The sequence below is a fragment of the Leptonychotes weddellii genome, chromosome 3, assembly GCF_054177405.1.
Source record: "Leptonychotes weddellii isolate Sample4059 chromosome 3, ASM5417740v2, whole genome shotgun sequence".
Classification (NCBI taxonomy): Eukaryota; Metazoa; Chordata; class Mammalia; order Carnivora; family Phocidae; genus Leptonychotes; species Leptonychotes weddellii.
In genome coordinates, this window is record NC_138371.1 from 48,825,898 (window position 1) to 48,841,675 (window position 15,778).

General features: G+C 37.1%; 1 protein-coding gene across 7 annotated transcripts in view; it reads left to right on the forward strand.

The window, feature by feature from the left end:
* The window catches only part of ZNF385B (zinc finger protein 385B), a 370,262-nt gene that overhangs the window by 234,150 nt on the left and 120,334 nt on the right, over positions 1-15,778 (forward strand). Inside the window, exon 1 of one of the 7 annotated variants that reach the window (XM_081814049.1) lies at positions 9,583-9,859. The exons of the other annotated variants lie outside the window; for them this stretch is intronic. Coding sequence (XP_081670175.1) covers positions 9,850-9,859 — 10 coding nt within the window. The 5' untranslated portion in view covers positions 9,583-9,849. Of the gene's footprint in view, positions 1-9,582; positions 9,860-15,778 lie in introns of those variants that run through there. 7 annotated transcript variants of the gene reach the window in all.

The window sequence follows — 15,778 nt, forward strand, 5'->3', positions numbered from 1 at the left end:
TAACATTTGAATCATGATAACTTCCACTTAAAAAAAACAATAATATTCTAGTTGCAAAATCATTCTGGTTTTTCAGACTTTGTTGGCAATATGTATGATGTTTTCTCTTGAAAAATTGCAGGGTAGTTACAATTACAGAAGGCAAAAAACAGTAATTTATAACTCGATGAACTAGTAGAGAAACAAACTCTGACATAATATTCAAAGTGCGGTTCCAATTTGGCAGTCTTAGTGATTTGCTGAGTAGAATGTTCATAATTATTGTAACAGTTTTTTTAAAATGGAAAGCCTGCATGTTGTATTTTGATTAATGAAACTCTGAATCTATAATTGTTCAATGTCTTAAAAGTAAGCTCACAAAAACAGCCTAATCCCAATTACACATTTTAATAGTGGGCAGTTTCAAGTATTGCATAAATATCTTCTCGGGGTATTTTCTAATGAAGTCTCACACAGTTTATAGACTAAAATAACCACTTTTAGAGTGAGTCTAAACAGTACACCAGTGGTCAGTAATCCTGAATATCCTAATATACCACACTTGTTATATTCCCCCTTTTTTTTTGTAGAACCTACTGTAGAGAGACCTTCAATTTCATTTGATGCTACCAATTTTTCATACATCTCCCATCATTGTAAGGAGAATTGAGGGTTAGTCACTAAGTAGTAAAAGTGCAGTCATTTTGATCCTGCCCTTGAAATCTCTTTCTGGTTGACTCTTTGGATATTGTCATCGTAAAAGGTTCAGCAGATCATAGTTCTTTTTTTTTTTTTTTAAAGATTTTATTTATTTATTTGACAGAGAGAGAGAGACAGCGAGAGAGGGAACACAAGCAAGGGGAGTGGGAGAGGGAGAAGCAGGCTTCCCACTGGGCAGGGAGCCCGATGCAGGGCTCGATCCCAGGACCCTGGGACCATGACCTGAGCTGAAGGCAGACGCTTAACGACTGAGCCACCCAGGTGCCCCCAGATCATAGTTCTAAATGGAGAAATAGATAATAGAAAAGCAAATTGTCCTAATGGCATATTTGGGGGAAAAGATGTTTAAAAACTTAAACCTTTACTCTTGATCATGACATTTTAGTGTAACAATACCTCTGGCTCTGTTAATTTTAAGGGACCTTATAGCTATTGACCCCAAGGATATTTGTAATGAATGTATTATAATTAATACAGAATTTTAAGTAACTCAGAAACATGCACATGTATCATAGCTGTGTCTTAATTTCAAGTGGCAAATGTGAGTTTGAAAGTAAAAGATTCTTCAAGTAACTTGAGCACAAGGTAGAATTAGTTTTTTATATCAGGTTCTATTTTTTACATACCAGAACTATAAAAAAAATAGAATCACCAACACAAAACTGCAAAATTATTATCATGCTTAGATTTAGAAACTTTATATACTAGTTACTATTACGTTAAAAGTCAAAAAAATTGTTTATCCCACACCTGCTATCTAGTTTCATAAAGCATAAAAATGATAATCCTAGATTATAACCAAGAATTTTATACATGAAATGAATATTTTATTATTGCTTTGTGATATTTTCAGAATATGCCCAGTGAACTTCAGAATCTCTTATTCTTGCTTCACCCAGCCCAAAATACTTACTCCTCCTCCCTTAGCATAAAGCTATCAAATGAGCTGGCAGCATCCCCAAACCTAAAAGTAGTTTCTAGATGTTGATGAAGAAATATACCCAGAGTCTCTAATGCTTTCAGAGGATTGTAAGAATGTGCAGTTTTGTCTTGTATATTCAAACAAAATGGTGCTGACTGGGATACCAAATGGGTTATATGCCTTCATTCATCCAAGAGTGAAATGGCCAATGCGTTTATAATGCCACTTTAATCTTGTCTTTTTTTTCTATCCACATATATTCACAAAACTTTTGAGAAACTTGGCTGCACTTCACCATTTCCTTCTCCAGTGGGAGTTTAATGTTGCTATTATGTAGGGAAGGTGGGAGTTGGAAACATTTTTCCTAAATAGAATGTGGGTCTTTCTGTGAGAGTAATATAATTCTGGAAACTTTTGTTAGGTACTCACCATGTGCTGGTTTCTCTGATGGAGGAAGAAAAATAAGTAATATAGGATTGGTTCTTGCCTTTAAGGATCTCACAGTGTAGTAGTCAAGACTGCTGTGTGAACAAGTGGCATTATACAAAACAAGAAATGCAAGACAGTTACTTTAATTTTGTTAAGCAATTTAAATGTCTGTGCTCCTCTGTAGATCCAACAGAAGGAATTACACTATTCTTTCAATATAAAGGAGTATGCCTCCTCAAAGATTTGAGAGATAAAATATTTGATCCAAAAAATACAGAAATGGATACATGATAACTTCCCCAGACTTACATATTTAGATAAACATTTTCTCATTTGGAGTAGCCACCTTAGAAAGCCATGCAATACTCTCTTTTGATTAGGATATTATGAGATTTCTTCTGGTTGACTTGCTCACAGAAGTAATTTATTGTCAAACTTGTCGGTGTCCAATTTACATTTATAGTTTTTCAGTTGAAATGCTAACCCCCCTTATTTAATTGCATATTAAAATGATGTTTTAAAGAAATGCCATATGGTTTTTGAGCTGTATCTTTAGTTCCCAATATACTGGAGTTAGTTTATTTTATTAGAATTCAAATTGGATTTGTTATTCTACAACTCTTTTATTTGTAAACATTCACTAGCGGTTAACAGTTGGGCCTTACACCACAGCAGACCTCTAAGTCTAGTCTGAGCTAGAAGATTGACACAAATGAAAACAGGTTCCATTTAGAGTTGTTTTCACTTAGGTTTACTAATGAACCAACAAATAGCACAACAAATGTGAGATCAAGATTCGGGTTAGTGCTCACATTTCCTAATACCTTTCTTGTTCCTCGGGCATATTCAAAGTGGTCAACGTCATCCATGCACCATGAGCAAGCCACCTGGAGAGAGCATCCCAGAACCAGTGGCTTTTTCTCACAGCCCATTAGGCCAGGGGAAGGGTGTTTATCTGTCACCATAGCAGGAATTTCTTCCTGAATCACCATTATGTACTCTATTTTTGTAATGTCATCAAACCTGGCTACCACTGGTCTTGTGAATTGTATTTGAACTTCCAAGAGACTGCTCTGCTCTCCCACATCTGTTCTACAGAATCCCTTGGTTGATCTAATCACTACCACTACTGCTATATTTGTTTCTAGTTTAAGAAATGCCCATTAACTGGTGTTGTCATTTAAAGTATTTACTGAGTACTCACTTTGGGGAAAACACTGTACCTACATGTAATGCCATAACATTTAAAGAAGTAGAATCTCCTAGGGCGCCTGGGTGGCTCAGTCGTTAAGCGTCTGCCTTCGGCTCAGGTCATGATCCCGGTGTCCCGGGATCGAGTCCCACATCGGGCTCCCTGCTCAGCAGGAAGCCTGCTTCTCCCTCTCCCACTCCCCCTGCTTGTGTTCCTGCTCTCGCTATCTCTCTGTCAAATAAATAAAATCTTTAAAAAAAAAAAAAAAGAAGTAGAATCTCCTTTATATAAGAGATACTTTAACAGACAAAGTTTAGGGAGAAAATAGTTCCATATAAAATGATAAAAAGTATTTTTGTTTTTAAATTATTTGGGAGAAGTATTAAGTAAGGAAATGTGAAGAGAGTCCCTCTAAGTTTTGCCCATTAATTTCCCTGTGACTGAGAAATTTTGGCAATTAGTTGAAATGAAACATTTGGCTGTTCTTTCTTTGACAATATGCGATATAAGTTTATGAGATACTCTCACTTTGTTTCTGTTAATTCTCATTGTCAGATACTTTCCATCTACATGAGTTTGGCACTAAATTGTATACGGGAGTAAATACCTCAGGCTTTTGAATCAGAAAGTCTAGGTGAATCTCAGCTTTGAAACTCAAACAGCTTCGTTTTGAGCAAGTCCCTTAGCCTTCCTGGAACTTCAGTTTCTAAATCCATACAGTGTCTATGTTTTGAACCAAAAACAAGTGTACCAATAATTAGATCACTTAAGAGATTCTGTAGAAGATAGAAGTACAGCAGCAGGCAGTCTGTTGGAAAAGTCAAAAGCCATCTGTTACTCAAAAAGTTCTAAATACTTATTCCCGCAGAGGTGTTCTGTTATGTGTTAAAACACACACACACACACACACACAATGTTTACTGATACAATTATTAAAATGTTCATTTACTCATTTATTTTTTTTTAAAGATTTTATTTATTTATTTGACAGAGAGAGACACAGCAAGAGAGGGAACACAAGCAGGGGGAGCGGGAGAGGGAGAAGCAGGCTCCCCGCCGAGCAGGGAGCCCGATGCGGGGCTCGATCCCAGGACCCTGGGATCATGACCTGAGCCAAAGGCAGACGCTTAACGACTGAGCCACCCGGGCACCCCTTACTCATTTATTTTTCTACCTTTTGTCAAATAGGAGGCTTTCTCTATATATGAGTTGAACCATGATTCCTCACATATTTTGGAATTCTTTACAATAAGTGTCCTCAGTTAGGAATCATTTTCATCTTTACACTGTGTATATCTAAAGCATTTAATATAAAAATCCATTGCTTATAGCAAACTGTCCCCATAACTAACAAAAGGAATGAGCACAAAATGTTTTTTTTAAAAAATAAAGTTTCCAGGTGTTATCTGCAACTGATGAATAACTAAATTCTACCCCTGAAACTAATAATACAGTGTATGTTAAAATAATAAAAATAAATAAAGTTTCCAAACCACAAGAATTTTAGTAAACTCTTCTGAGAAGGATGAGCACTAATTCTAAGGCTAATGTTTCAAAGTGCCAAGCAAGTAGGTATTAGAAGATGTCAGAGTTTGTTGTTATGCAAAGTCTTAATTATAAGGAATTTATTATGGTGGTTATTATAACTTTATGGCTTTTTCAGAATCCAAATTTAAAACTGTAATAATGTATATGATTCATGTTTTTGATGCATCATATGCACATTCCCACACACCCTCACTCATATAGGTTTTGTTTTTTAGTTAACACATACTAGAATATTATAGATTATGTATCTTATAAATGGACTTAATTTTTTGACATACTGAAATATATCAAATGATTTATATGTCAAGAAAAGTCCTTAACATGTTTTGGACACTTAAAACCAAAGTACATTTGAACCACTCCATGATTGGAACAAGGAAAACTCTGGTGAGCTCCATGACCTAAGATCTATTGGCTTCATTCATGGGAAAACCCAATCCATACCCCGCCTAAGCTGGTATCTCTCACCACAGTGAAGAAGAATGCAGACTAAGCAGCCCATAAACTAAATCTCCAGAAAGAGCCAAGGCAGAAGAGGCATATATTTTTAAGATATCTTCCTGAAAGCATCTCAAGATCTACTAATACTATTTTTGAGTTCTCAAAACTTTGTATTTATAGAATGTCTTTCATCCTGAAGAACCTAAGACAGAACCACCTTACTAACCACAAACTAGTTTGCAACAGGGTACACTGCAGTTACCATGGCAACTATGTTATAAATCTTTCTTTTCACTAAGTTGGAAGTTTTTCAAGATTCTTTCTTTGGACTGACATTTTCAGTGCTTGAATTCTAGTGAAGATTATTTTTACTTCTTCATACTGCGAAAAGTTGAATTAATCTTTTCAAAGAGTTTTGTGTGTATTGAATTTTTTGTATCAGGACAATTCAGCTCTATTAGATCTTGAAGTTCAGTAGTCTTTTTTTTTTTTAAAGATTTTATTTATTTATTTGACACAGAGAGAGAGAGAGAGCACAAGCAGGGGGAGCGGCAGGCAGAGGGAGAGGGAGAAGCAGGCTCCCCGCAGAGCAAGGAGCCCGATGTGGGGCTCGATCCCAGGACTCTGGAATCATGATCTGAGCTGAAGGCAGCGGCTTAACCAACTGAGCCACCCAGGCGCCCCAGATCTTGAAGTTCAAACCAAGAAAGAAAAAGGCCTATGAAGCAAAAATATTATCCATTTTTTTCCCTAACTCTAAGACTTGAACATCATATATACTTCGTATCTATCTCAAGAAATATTCTAATGTTCCCAAGCTACCTTAAAATGAAAAATAAAATGGTATTAGGATGTAGCTTCTATCAATAGGACTTATGATGGCACAAAGATATCTATGCATCGGTTGTGTGAGAAGCTCAAATGGAGTGACTAGAGGAAAGATGGATGGAAAGAACCCAAAAGACTAATGGAAGCTTAATTTCAAGGGTAGATCTACTGACTTTTGGGAGATAACTGTGAAAGATACAGATCAACTTTGCATTTGCAGTCATTGACATCATATTAAGCTATGTGCATATTCAAACATAGGTGCTAAGGCAGTTCATCTTATTTGTAAAATAGAGTCAAAGCAGTATATATATCTATATAGTAGATATTGGCTACTACTGAATTGTGATCAAGTGTTGCTGTGCCTTTTAAGATGGTGCACTAAACCCACAATGAAAATATAAACACCAGATTTGTGGTGTTAAAAACATAAGAACCAAGGGAAATAGCATCTTTCTAAAGAGATAGATTAGGTACCTGGATGTGGGGTGCTGTCGTAACAAATATATAAGAATAGCTTTGGAGAAGGAAGTGGATAGAGGCTGGAAGAATATTGAGGGGTATAATAAAAAATCCTAGATTGCCTTGAACAAACTCTTAGAAATATGGACATTAAAGATGCTGCTGGTGGGGGCTTAGTAGGAAAGGAGGAACATGTTATTAGGAAATAGAAGAATGGAGACCTTTGTTACATAGTGGCAAAGTTGAGTAGAATTGTATCTTTCAGTTATATGGAAAACAGAACTTGGGAAAGATGAGCTGGGATAAGCTAAAGAGGTTTTCAAGCAAAGTGTTAAGATGTGGCTTGTTTCTTGCTACTTAGAAAAAAATGCAAGAGAAGAGATAAACTGAGGGAAGAACTGTAAAACAAAAAGGAACCAGGGCATGAAAATTTGGGAAGTTCTCAACCTATTCAGATGACAAAAAGATGCTAAAACTAAGAGACCTCTAAAAGAAAAGAAAAGAACTAGAAAGAGAAGGAAAAAAACAAAAACAAAAAAAAAACAAGGGTGGCTGTAAAACTTTTTGCTGAAACCTTTTCAAAGATCAAATGATCAGTATTCGGTCATAAAAACTTAAGATTGTGCCTCATAGCCCTTTGCAATTAAATTAGAGAGCTTCCAGGAATCTGTGTTGCCCTCACCCATCTCAACAGGAGCCAAACACAGAGAAGGAATTATCTCAAAAAGACTTATGGATATGGCTCTGTCTAACGGAGAACACTGTTGTGTCATCCATAAGATACACAAAATTTTGGGGATGCCTAGGGTTTCAGTCAGTTGAGCATCTGCCTTCAGCTCAGGTCATGATCTCAGGGTCCTGGGATGGAGCCCCATTAGGCCCCGTGTGGCCTGTGCACAGCTCTGCTTCTGGTTCTGCATTCAGCGGGGAGCCTGCTTCTCTCTCTCTCTCTCTCTTTCTCTCTCTCTCCCCCTCTCTCTCTCTCCTTCTGCCCCTCCCCCTGCTTGTGTTCACGTGCTCTCTCTCTCTCTCTCAAATAAATAAAAGCTTTAAAAAAAAAAAGAGGCACAAAATTTCTAAGAAAATTATATCAACAGAAACACTACCAGTTAGAACTGAAAGGAACAAAAAGAGTACAAAGTAAAAGGAGGCTGATGGACCCCAAAATTCTATTTACAGGAAGTAGGCTAAAAAAACGAGTTGGCTGCAAACAGATGCTACTGTTCGTATAAAAGGGAGGTTGACTCAGGGGGTAGAACCAGTAGTCTAGAGAGCAGAACTGAGCTCCTCTGGATAAGAGTCCAGCTTATTCAACACCTTAATTTCAGCCTTGTCAGATCCTCAGCAAAGAACCTAGTAAAGCCCACTCAGACTTCTGACCTACAGAATGCTGCAATATTAAATGGATGCTGTGCTAAGCCAGTCAGTTCATTTGGTAATTTGTTATGCAGCAATCAGCAAACCTAATACAGATATTAATATTCTAAAGAATTGAGTTTATGCAATTTAAAAGAGAATAAAGTGGTTCCATGAGGTCTCCATATAAATTCACTTCTGAACGCTTAACAATGTTTGCTCTGAAAACAGTTGTTAAAATGCTATATGTTCTGTATGCTTTTTATTAAGTTACAAATGCATATATTTCTGACTCCAGGAACTCCCTGGTTATTTTCTACTTCAAACTCATCAGTGTGCACTTAGAGAAGTAGATTTTAAGCCTCCCCTTCAGAGCCTTAGTTGTTCACAAGTCACTGTAGAATCTCTTACCTTTCTTGCACACCCATTGATATCATTCCTTGAATTGTTTACTCTGTATAGAAACTTCATATAGCAACCTGAACCTGAAGTATCACTTCAAAGTAAAAGCCCAGTTGGGAAAATTTTGTTTTCATCACACAAGAACGTAACTAAGTTTCCAAATGAAGGTAAATGGTATGGCCTATGTTGGGAGAATGGCCAGATCACCATTCCCAGAACACACCAGCATGATTCATCTTGTTTTCCTTAACAGCAGCAAGAGAAGGTATAGAGAGATAGGAGACGGACTTGCATAATGTGCTAAGAACTTGCTAAATTGTTGGAGAAAAATTAAAAAAGAGGCCAAGGTGGGAAGATGAAAATTCTATTTTTTAGGAGAAATAATGTTCCATATTTTTTTAAATTTTGAATAAGGAAATTAGTAATTTTGAGTTCTCACTTTAAGGAATAGTGCATTGGTCAGGGGTCAACTGCAGAGAACAAATTCATATTAGCTAATTCAATAAGAAAGGGGTTTATTATAGCATATTAAATGACTTCCAGAATATTTGGGATAGCTGAAAATCGACTTTCTGGATGTGACTTTCTGGCCTATCACAGAACGTGGCTTTGATAAGGAGCTGCTGTTACAGCCACAATTGAGAAGCATTTCCACCTCGTACCTCTGCTCCTGCCCATAGCATCACAACCCGATGCCGTAAGCCCTGAGTCTCTTTGCATGGGACCTAATTGAGCATTCATAATTGGTGAAACCAAAATCATATCTAGAACCCTAGCAACAAGAACATACAGGAAATGTAGTTTTTAAGCTTTTTTTGGAAAGAAATAATAGGAAAAGTTGGTATAGCTGTGGAACAACCACAGGATCCCCTTGAGGACCTAATATTTAAATTAAGAAGGCCTAGGAAAGCCATTTTCCATAGGAAGCCAAATTCTCTGTTTTGGAGGTAGTAATGAAAAGATCAGATACTTAAGGGATCATTTTCCCTTTGAATCCTCTTATGTTCAGATTTTAGTAAAATATTTTTTTGTAGGTTTTAGTAAAATATTTTAAATAATAATTTTCATTTTTGACAGTGTAAGGTCTCAATGATTAATATTAAATGAAGATAAAAATCAGGTTATTATTTTTCACTGGCACTTATTTTATGCTTAATGAAATATACTTTATCATGTTATAGATCTGCAAAGTCTGCTCATCATTTCTAACTTACAACAAGAGTTCACTTATGTCACCTGAGACAGTGGCTTTGTTTTATGGTTTGTATAAGATACTGCTGTCCTGAAATGAGAATCCTACTTAACAAGCTTTTTTTTTTTTTCTTTATCTGAACCAGCTCCAAAAATGCTATTGTCAAAAATAACATCAGCTTACACTGGGCTTACAGCAGTGATGGTGGTTTTAGTAACTGAGTCAACCTTAGGCCAAGTGCCATAAGCTGGCTTGAGTCATATGTTAGCGCATTATTTTCTGAGTCTTAGGCTCAGAACATTGGGGCTTAGATACAGGCAGACACAAAGAAGACTAGAAACCAGTAGTGGTGAATAATGTCTTCCCTGCTGTGACGATATGCAAAAAAGTAGGTATTATATAGTATTTGTGGATGAGTCAACAATGACTTAACGAGCATCGCTGCCATTTGAGAGCACTGGACCCTTTACAATAGCTTTGAATATTGTTCACAAATGAAACCTGACAGAATTAACTACTGCTTATTCTAATATTTATTTAGATTTATTTGTGTGACTGCCAAATTAAGTTGAAATTAGAGCTGCTTAATAACAATAACAAATTAATTCCAATAAACTACTAAACCTATTGTCAGTAGGCTAAGGGCTCAAAGGAAAGCAAGAAGCAAGTACCTGGGACAACAGGGTGAAATGTTTTCAATTTATGCCCTATTCTGGTAGCTGATCTTATTTTCTTTAGGTCTTTTCTTTCTTTTTGCCTGCTTTTTTTCCTTTTCAAAGTTGGAAGAAATCTGCCTGGTTGTTTTACTCCCACCCTTCCCTCTGCCATCATTACTTATGGTCCTGGAAGTAGAAATTGTAGTTTGGAGAAGGTAACTGCTACACATGTGCATTTTTAACTTAATGGCAGCAGAAGGGTTATGAAGGAAGATAGGTGTAACTAAGGTGACCGTTCATCCCCATTTGCTTGGGACAGTCCCAGGCTATGCCTATTAATAGTATCCCCTTTCATTCTCAAAACTGTGCTCCTTTTTTAGATAGTTAATTACATGGTCATCCTAGTAATACCTAAGATGGGCTAAAGGATGGTATAGAGAAATGTAGGAACTCTTAAAAAACATGTTCATGGTAGTCGAAATTTGGGTAGAACCAGTTAGTCTTGATGTCTTGTTAAAAACAGCAAGGACAGAATTGCCTTTTCTGATCCTGGGGTGTCTGTGCCTCTTCAGAACTATGTCTTTTTCTGGGAGTGTTCTCGAATACTTAAGCAATTGTTCCTATTTAGATGCATGAACATTGAACTACCCAGATTCTTGTAGAATTATAATAAATGAGAGGATATTTTCCATTCAGTAATCAAAAAAACATTCCTAATAAAAATTCCTATAGAATTATAGTTCAGAAATATATGGTTATTTAATAAAATGTATTCATGCAGGATTTGTAAAAAAGTTTTTTTTTTTTTAAAGATTTTATTTATTTATTCATGAGAGACAGAGAGAGGCAGAGGGAGAAGCAGGCTCCCAAGGAGCAGGGAGCCCGATGTGGGACTCGATCCCAGGACCCTGGGATCATGACCCGAGCCGAAGGCAGACGCTTAACCATCTGAGCCACCCAGGCGCCCTGTAAAAAAGGTTTTTAAGGATACTATTGTTGCTGGTAACTTTGGGTAAAGAGAAAGTATTTAAATGGAAAATATTTGAAATGTTCAGCAAACAGAATAAAAATAATGGAGTGGTGTCTTTTTCAGATACTGTCATATTCTTTTTCATATATAATTTCTGACGGTGATTATCTGTTATGTTTCAATGTTTATTACATTTTAAGAGTCTCATGCTCTACCGACTGAGCTAGCCGGGCGACTGATTACTACCTTTTAAAGAAAATGTTTCTTGTCCTGAACCAGGTTTTCATTCCCGTTGATAGCAAGTAATTCATTTTTATCATAATTGAAAGCAATATTAATATTTTAGAGAAATTTAATTGAATCCCAGACAAGTTATTTCCTTTGTCTTCCCTTCTAACAATAACTTTTTATGGTGGGTTGAATAAATAAAGCTCACTGCAAAGACCTAGGTTTTAGAATCCCCAAGGGAGATTGTAATAGACCGTTTTCCCATAGGAAAATTCACAGTGTTCACTTAAAATACGCTTAATACAAGGTTGTAGGGATTTTTGAGAAGCCATTAGAGCCTGCTATCAATAAAAAAGACACAAAGGAATAAAATATCTAATGATTAGGGTTGCCAAAAACCTTCCATAAGCACTTTAGACATACAACTTGCAATTAGAGCTAACACATTTTCAGTTTAATATTTTGTTACCTTGTTAATAATTAACATAATGCAACAACTCCATCTGGACCATGAAATAATAGAATGTAATTCCAAAGGAGTTTTTATGGTACATTTTTTTTCTGTAAAAAGCATTGTCCAAAGATCTTATAGTGTACGTTTGTTCAGTATTCTTTTCCCAGTTACTAAATATTAGCACTTTTATGGGGTGAAGTATGCTGTGGGTTTCTGCTACTGTAAAGATAACACAGGGTTAATCACAATGTCATGCTTTCATTCTCCGTTTTTTAATGAGGTGTACTTATTGCCGAAGGAAAGCATTCTATGAAAAGAGTAGAGTCCATGTTATGATTGTAATGACTGAATTTGTGTTTTAGCCATCCAACGTACTGAGACTATTAAATTACAGTGGTCAATGCTACACTTATGAGTTAACAAAATGGCAGTTATTTAAGGAAACAGGTTTTTTTTCCCCCTGAATAGACATTATGTTTGCCTGTATGGATAGAGGAAGAGGGTCTAGAGTGCTCTTAAACTTCATCACTGCTGGAAGAGCTACATTTTCTAGGAGACCAGGAAAAGGGGAGAAAGAACAGGGAAAGATACCAAGATCTGTCTGTCACAGCTCTGTCTCCTTTTTAAGGCAATTCATACCTTTATTCTTCATAAATGGCATATATATATATATATATGATTTTGGGAAAGATATTTCTTTCACTTGTAATGGCAAGACACCTAGTCAAACTGCTGCTAACACCACTACATTTTCTCATTATGGACTGGTGGCAGGCTCTGGGTCTTGTTTTCCACTAAGAAAAAAGAAAATAAGCTGATACTTAGAGTCACTGGAGCAGAAGAGACCTACAGGTCCAAGTGACCTTATAGAATGGACCCTGGAGAGAGACCTGAGATTCAGCCTATAGCTCTGACACTTGATAAATCACTGAAAGGCTCTGCCTGTGCCTCAGTCTACCTATTAATGAAGACAACCCACATATTCCATGATAACCAATTTATGAGGACACGAGAGAGGTAGTAGACAATATTTCTCTTGTGAACCTCCAAGGAGAACCCATTCTTAGTGTTAAGTAGACAGAGCAAAGTATAAGCCAAAGCAAAAAGAAAAGGGCCAGTTGCTTTATTTTTCACCCTAAAGCTCCACCAGGTGCTGAGACACCATCTGGGTAGAACAGTCTTGAGATGCTTCTGCAATTAGCCTTTTGTAGGGATGATTATTATGACAAGTCTTTTAAGGAAGTATATAGGCAAAGAAGTATTCGCCCAGCCAACCCACTGCCTCCCACTGGGTTCTGACTCTGCTTGGGAGTCATATCCCCAAGGCATGTGCTATTAAACATGTAAAATTCTTAGAAGGGGACAAAAAGGGAATTTAAAAGAGAAAAAGCTACTATTTATTATACACTACCACATTCTGGATGGTATAATAATGATGATAATACCAATAACAATAGCAAAGGAGTCACAGGTAAAAACAGATGCAGATAAAGTTTCAGATGTCAGGTTTTGGGCTGAAATCCCACGCATACATTGTCTTACGTAATCCCGTGAAAGAAATTTTAACATAATCCTATCTTAGAGTGAGAAATCTGATAGGTTCACTCACTTGCCCAAGGTCTACTGAGGTGGTGGAAATTTCAAACCTCAGGAGGCTGTCTCCAGGATCTGCTCCTTCTCTCCCTCAACTCTGACAACCCTGTCGGAGGGTCATCATCTACTGATGGAGATCATAGTGTCGGGGGCGGTTAGGTGACCACTCTAGGGTTACACACAGACTCTACACAACAGCAAGGATGTTAACCCTGCCCTTTTTAAAGATGTACTTTCCTCTATACTGTGCTAAATTGTTCCCCTTTATAATTTTTGTCCTTGTGGTGACAGTTTAATGAATGTTGAATTAAATATCTAATTATAATTAGATCTACCTCACAAAAGGAAAATCAGCAGATCAACACTAGGTTTCACACTAGCCATAAGTTAGGTATTCACATCATAGTAACATCCCTTTTTTCAAATTGGTTGGTTGCATAGCTTTCCATAAGAATCAGTTCCTGTTACCAAAGTGGGCCAGTTTCACAATTTTAAACCTGCTGTATTCCAGTAACTAGCTAATGGGGTCTTCATAACATTTTTTCCTTTTTTATTCATGGAGAGAGTCTGGTAAAGTAAAGCTTGGTTAATTATTTCTAAATTCTTGGACCCTACAGGAAAACACTCTTCATGTATCAGGTCCAGTGTCAATAGATATATACAAATAAGAAATAGATATATAATCTGGGCTTTAACTGCCTTTTCTCTTCCCCCTCTCTAGGGGACACGAAATTGCCGTGAATTAAAGAAATGCCAGTACAATTGCCCACTTCAGAAATAAATATATGTTCCCCCTTTCTCCAACCTCCTTTTGTTCTCTTCTTTGCTGCTCTCCTTTCTCTATGGAATGTGTGTCTGGGCAGCTCTGCCTGGTTTGGATCTGATAGGAGAATGAGCAAGGAGCTGCATCATTCAGAGCAGAAATCAAGCCAGTTAATTAGATCCGAGTTAAGCCCCCTCTTCATTTTATGTATGCCATTGAGCAACTAGGGGGTAATGATTTTTATTCCCTCCTGGCATTAAGTCTGAGAGGCAAACTGACAAATAAAAAGAAAATTCAAATTAAAGTGGACACACCTTTCTTAATTCTTCCCAAGGTGCTTGAGTATGATTATTATTTAGGGCTTCTTTGTCCCTGTAAATATATGGGGTGTACCAGTCAACATATGGAATTGTTCCAGGTAATAGAAATCTGCCTGAAAACTAAGACAAAAATATGAAAAGTATCAGAGAGGCTGGAGGTATTGGGTTGGATGCGAAGAGGTTTCTGAAAGCCTAAGGTAAGATGAAGGCAGAGCTCTCTCAGCAGTGCAGGGGTTTTCAAGAGTTCCTATCATTTTGTGAAATTTTCCTTCCATGTAAAGCCCTCAAGCTCAGCCCTACTGGATCGTCACATTTTGCTTTTCAGATTCACCACCATTGATGGTGAGTCAGGAACATCATCCCTGTATACAAAGGACAGTGCCTTATAACATTTCAAGATGGAAAAGAAAAGATTTTCAGTCATTAGGCAGGCTGACCTCGGGGCTGTCAAGCAAATTACACCAGCCCAGGGTGTCTGCTCAGAGAATCACTGTGGCATGGCAGGTGATGAATGAGTGGTTTTCATGGCCTCAGGCTCCTTCCTGAGAGAGAGACTAAGTTGGAAGATGATTCTAGCAACTGTGGTAGGTAAGTCTGACGGAACTCAAATACTACCTCCTACCTCTCTGCTTGCATGAGGAATGATGGCAGGACTGGGTCTTGGCTTGTGGGATTTTCCAAATAAGGATGAGAAAAATCATCTTCCTCATTCATTCCTCCTCTTTGAAATGAAAATCTGCCCAAGCAGAAGAGGATTTCTTTATATCGCAGGTTTTGCTGATCCAGAGAAAAGAGCCTGCAAAATGCTGGCCTTTCCAATAGAGGTTAGAAACTGTCATTGACAAAATGGCATTTGGTTTTTCACCTCGACTCAGCGTGTCAAGTCTTTTTATATTCAAATTTTGTCGACTCCTAAAGGAAAATGAAAGACCACTTTATCTTCTGAGGGAAACTAAACATAGTGCAAGTTTGTTTTACTTCATAGATTTAGAAACGGAATTTATTATTAGAAGAAACTGAAAGTTGATTATTCATTAGCATCCTAGATCCTCTTTTGAGTAGAAGACTTGAAAGAAGCCTGGGTTTGGAGCGAATTTTTATCTTTTCTTTTTCTGTGCTTTTGAGGCTGATGTTAAGTTCTGCCATCTGTAAGACCTGTGCATTTTAAACCTCTTACTTATAAGCTTCAGCTCTTTCGGGAAATTGTTTTTGCTTATGTTATCTAAATGGCAGAAATTGGCTTCCATCTCGCATAGTCTCTGCATTATTAAAATACAGCTTGTTGTGCAGAGTTTTAATGGACTCTTTAGGGCCTTTACATAT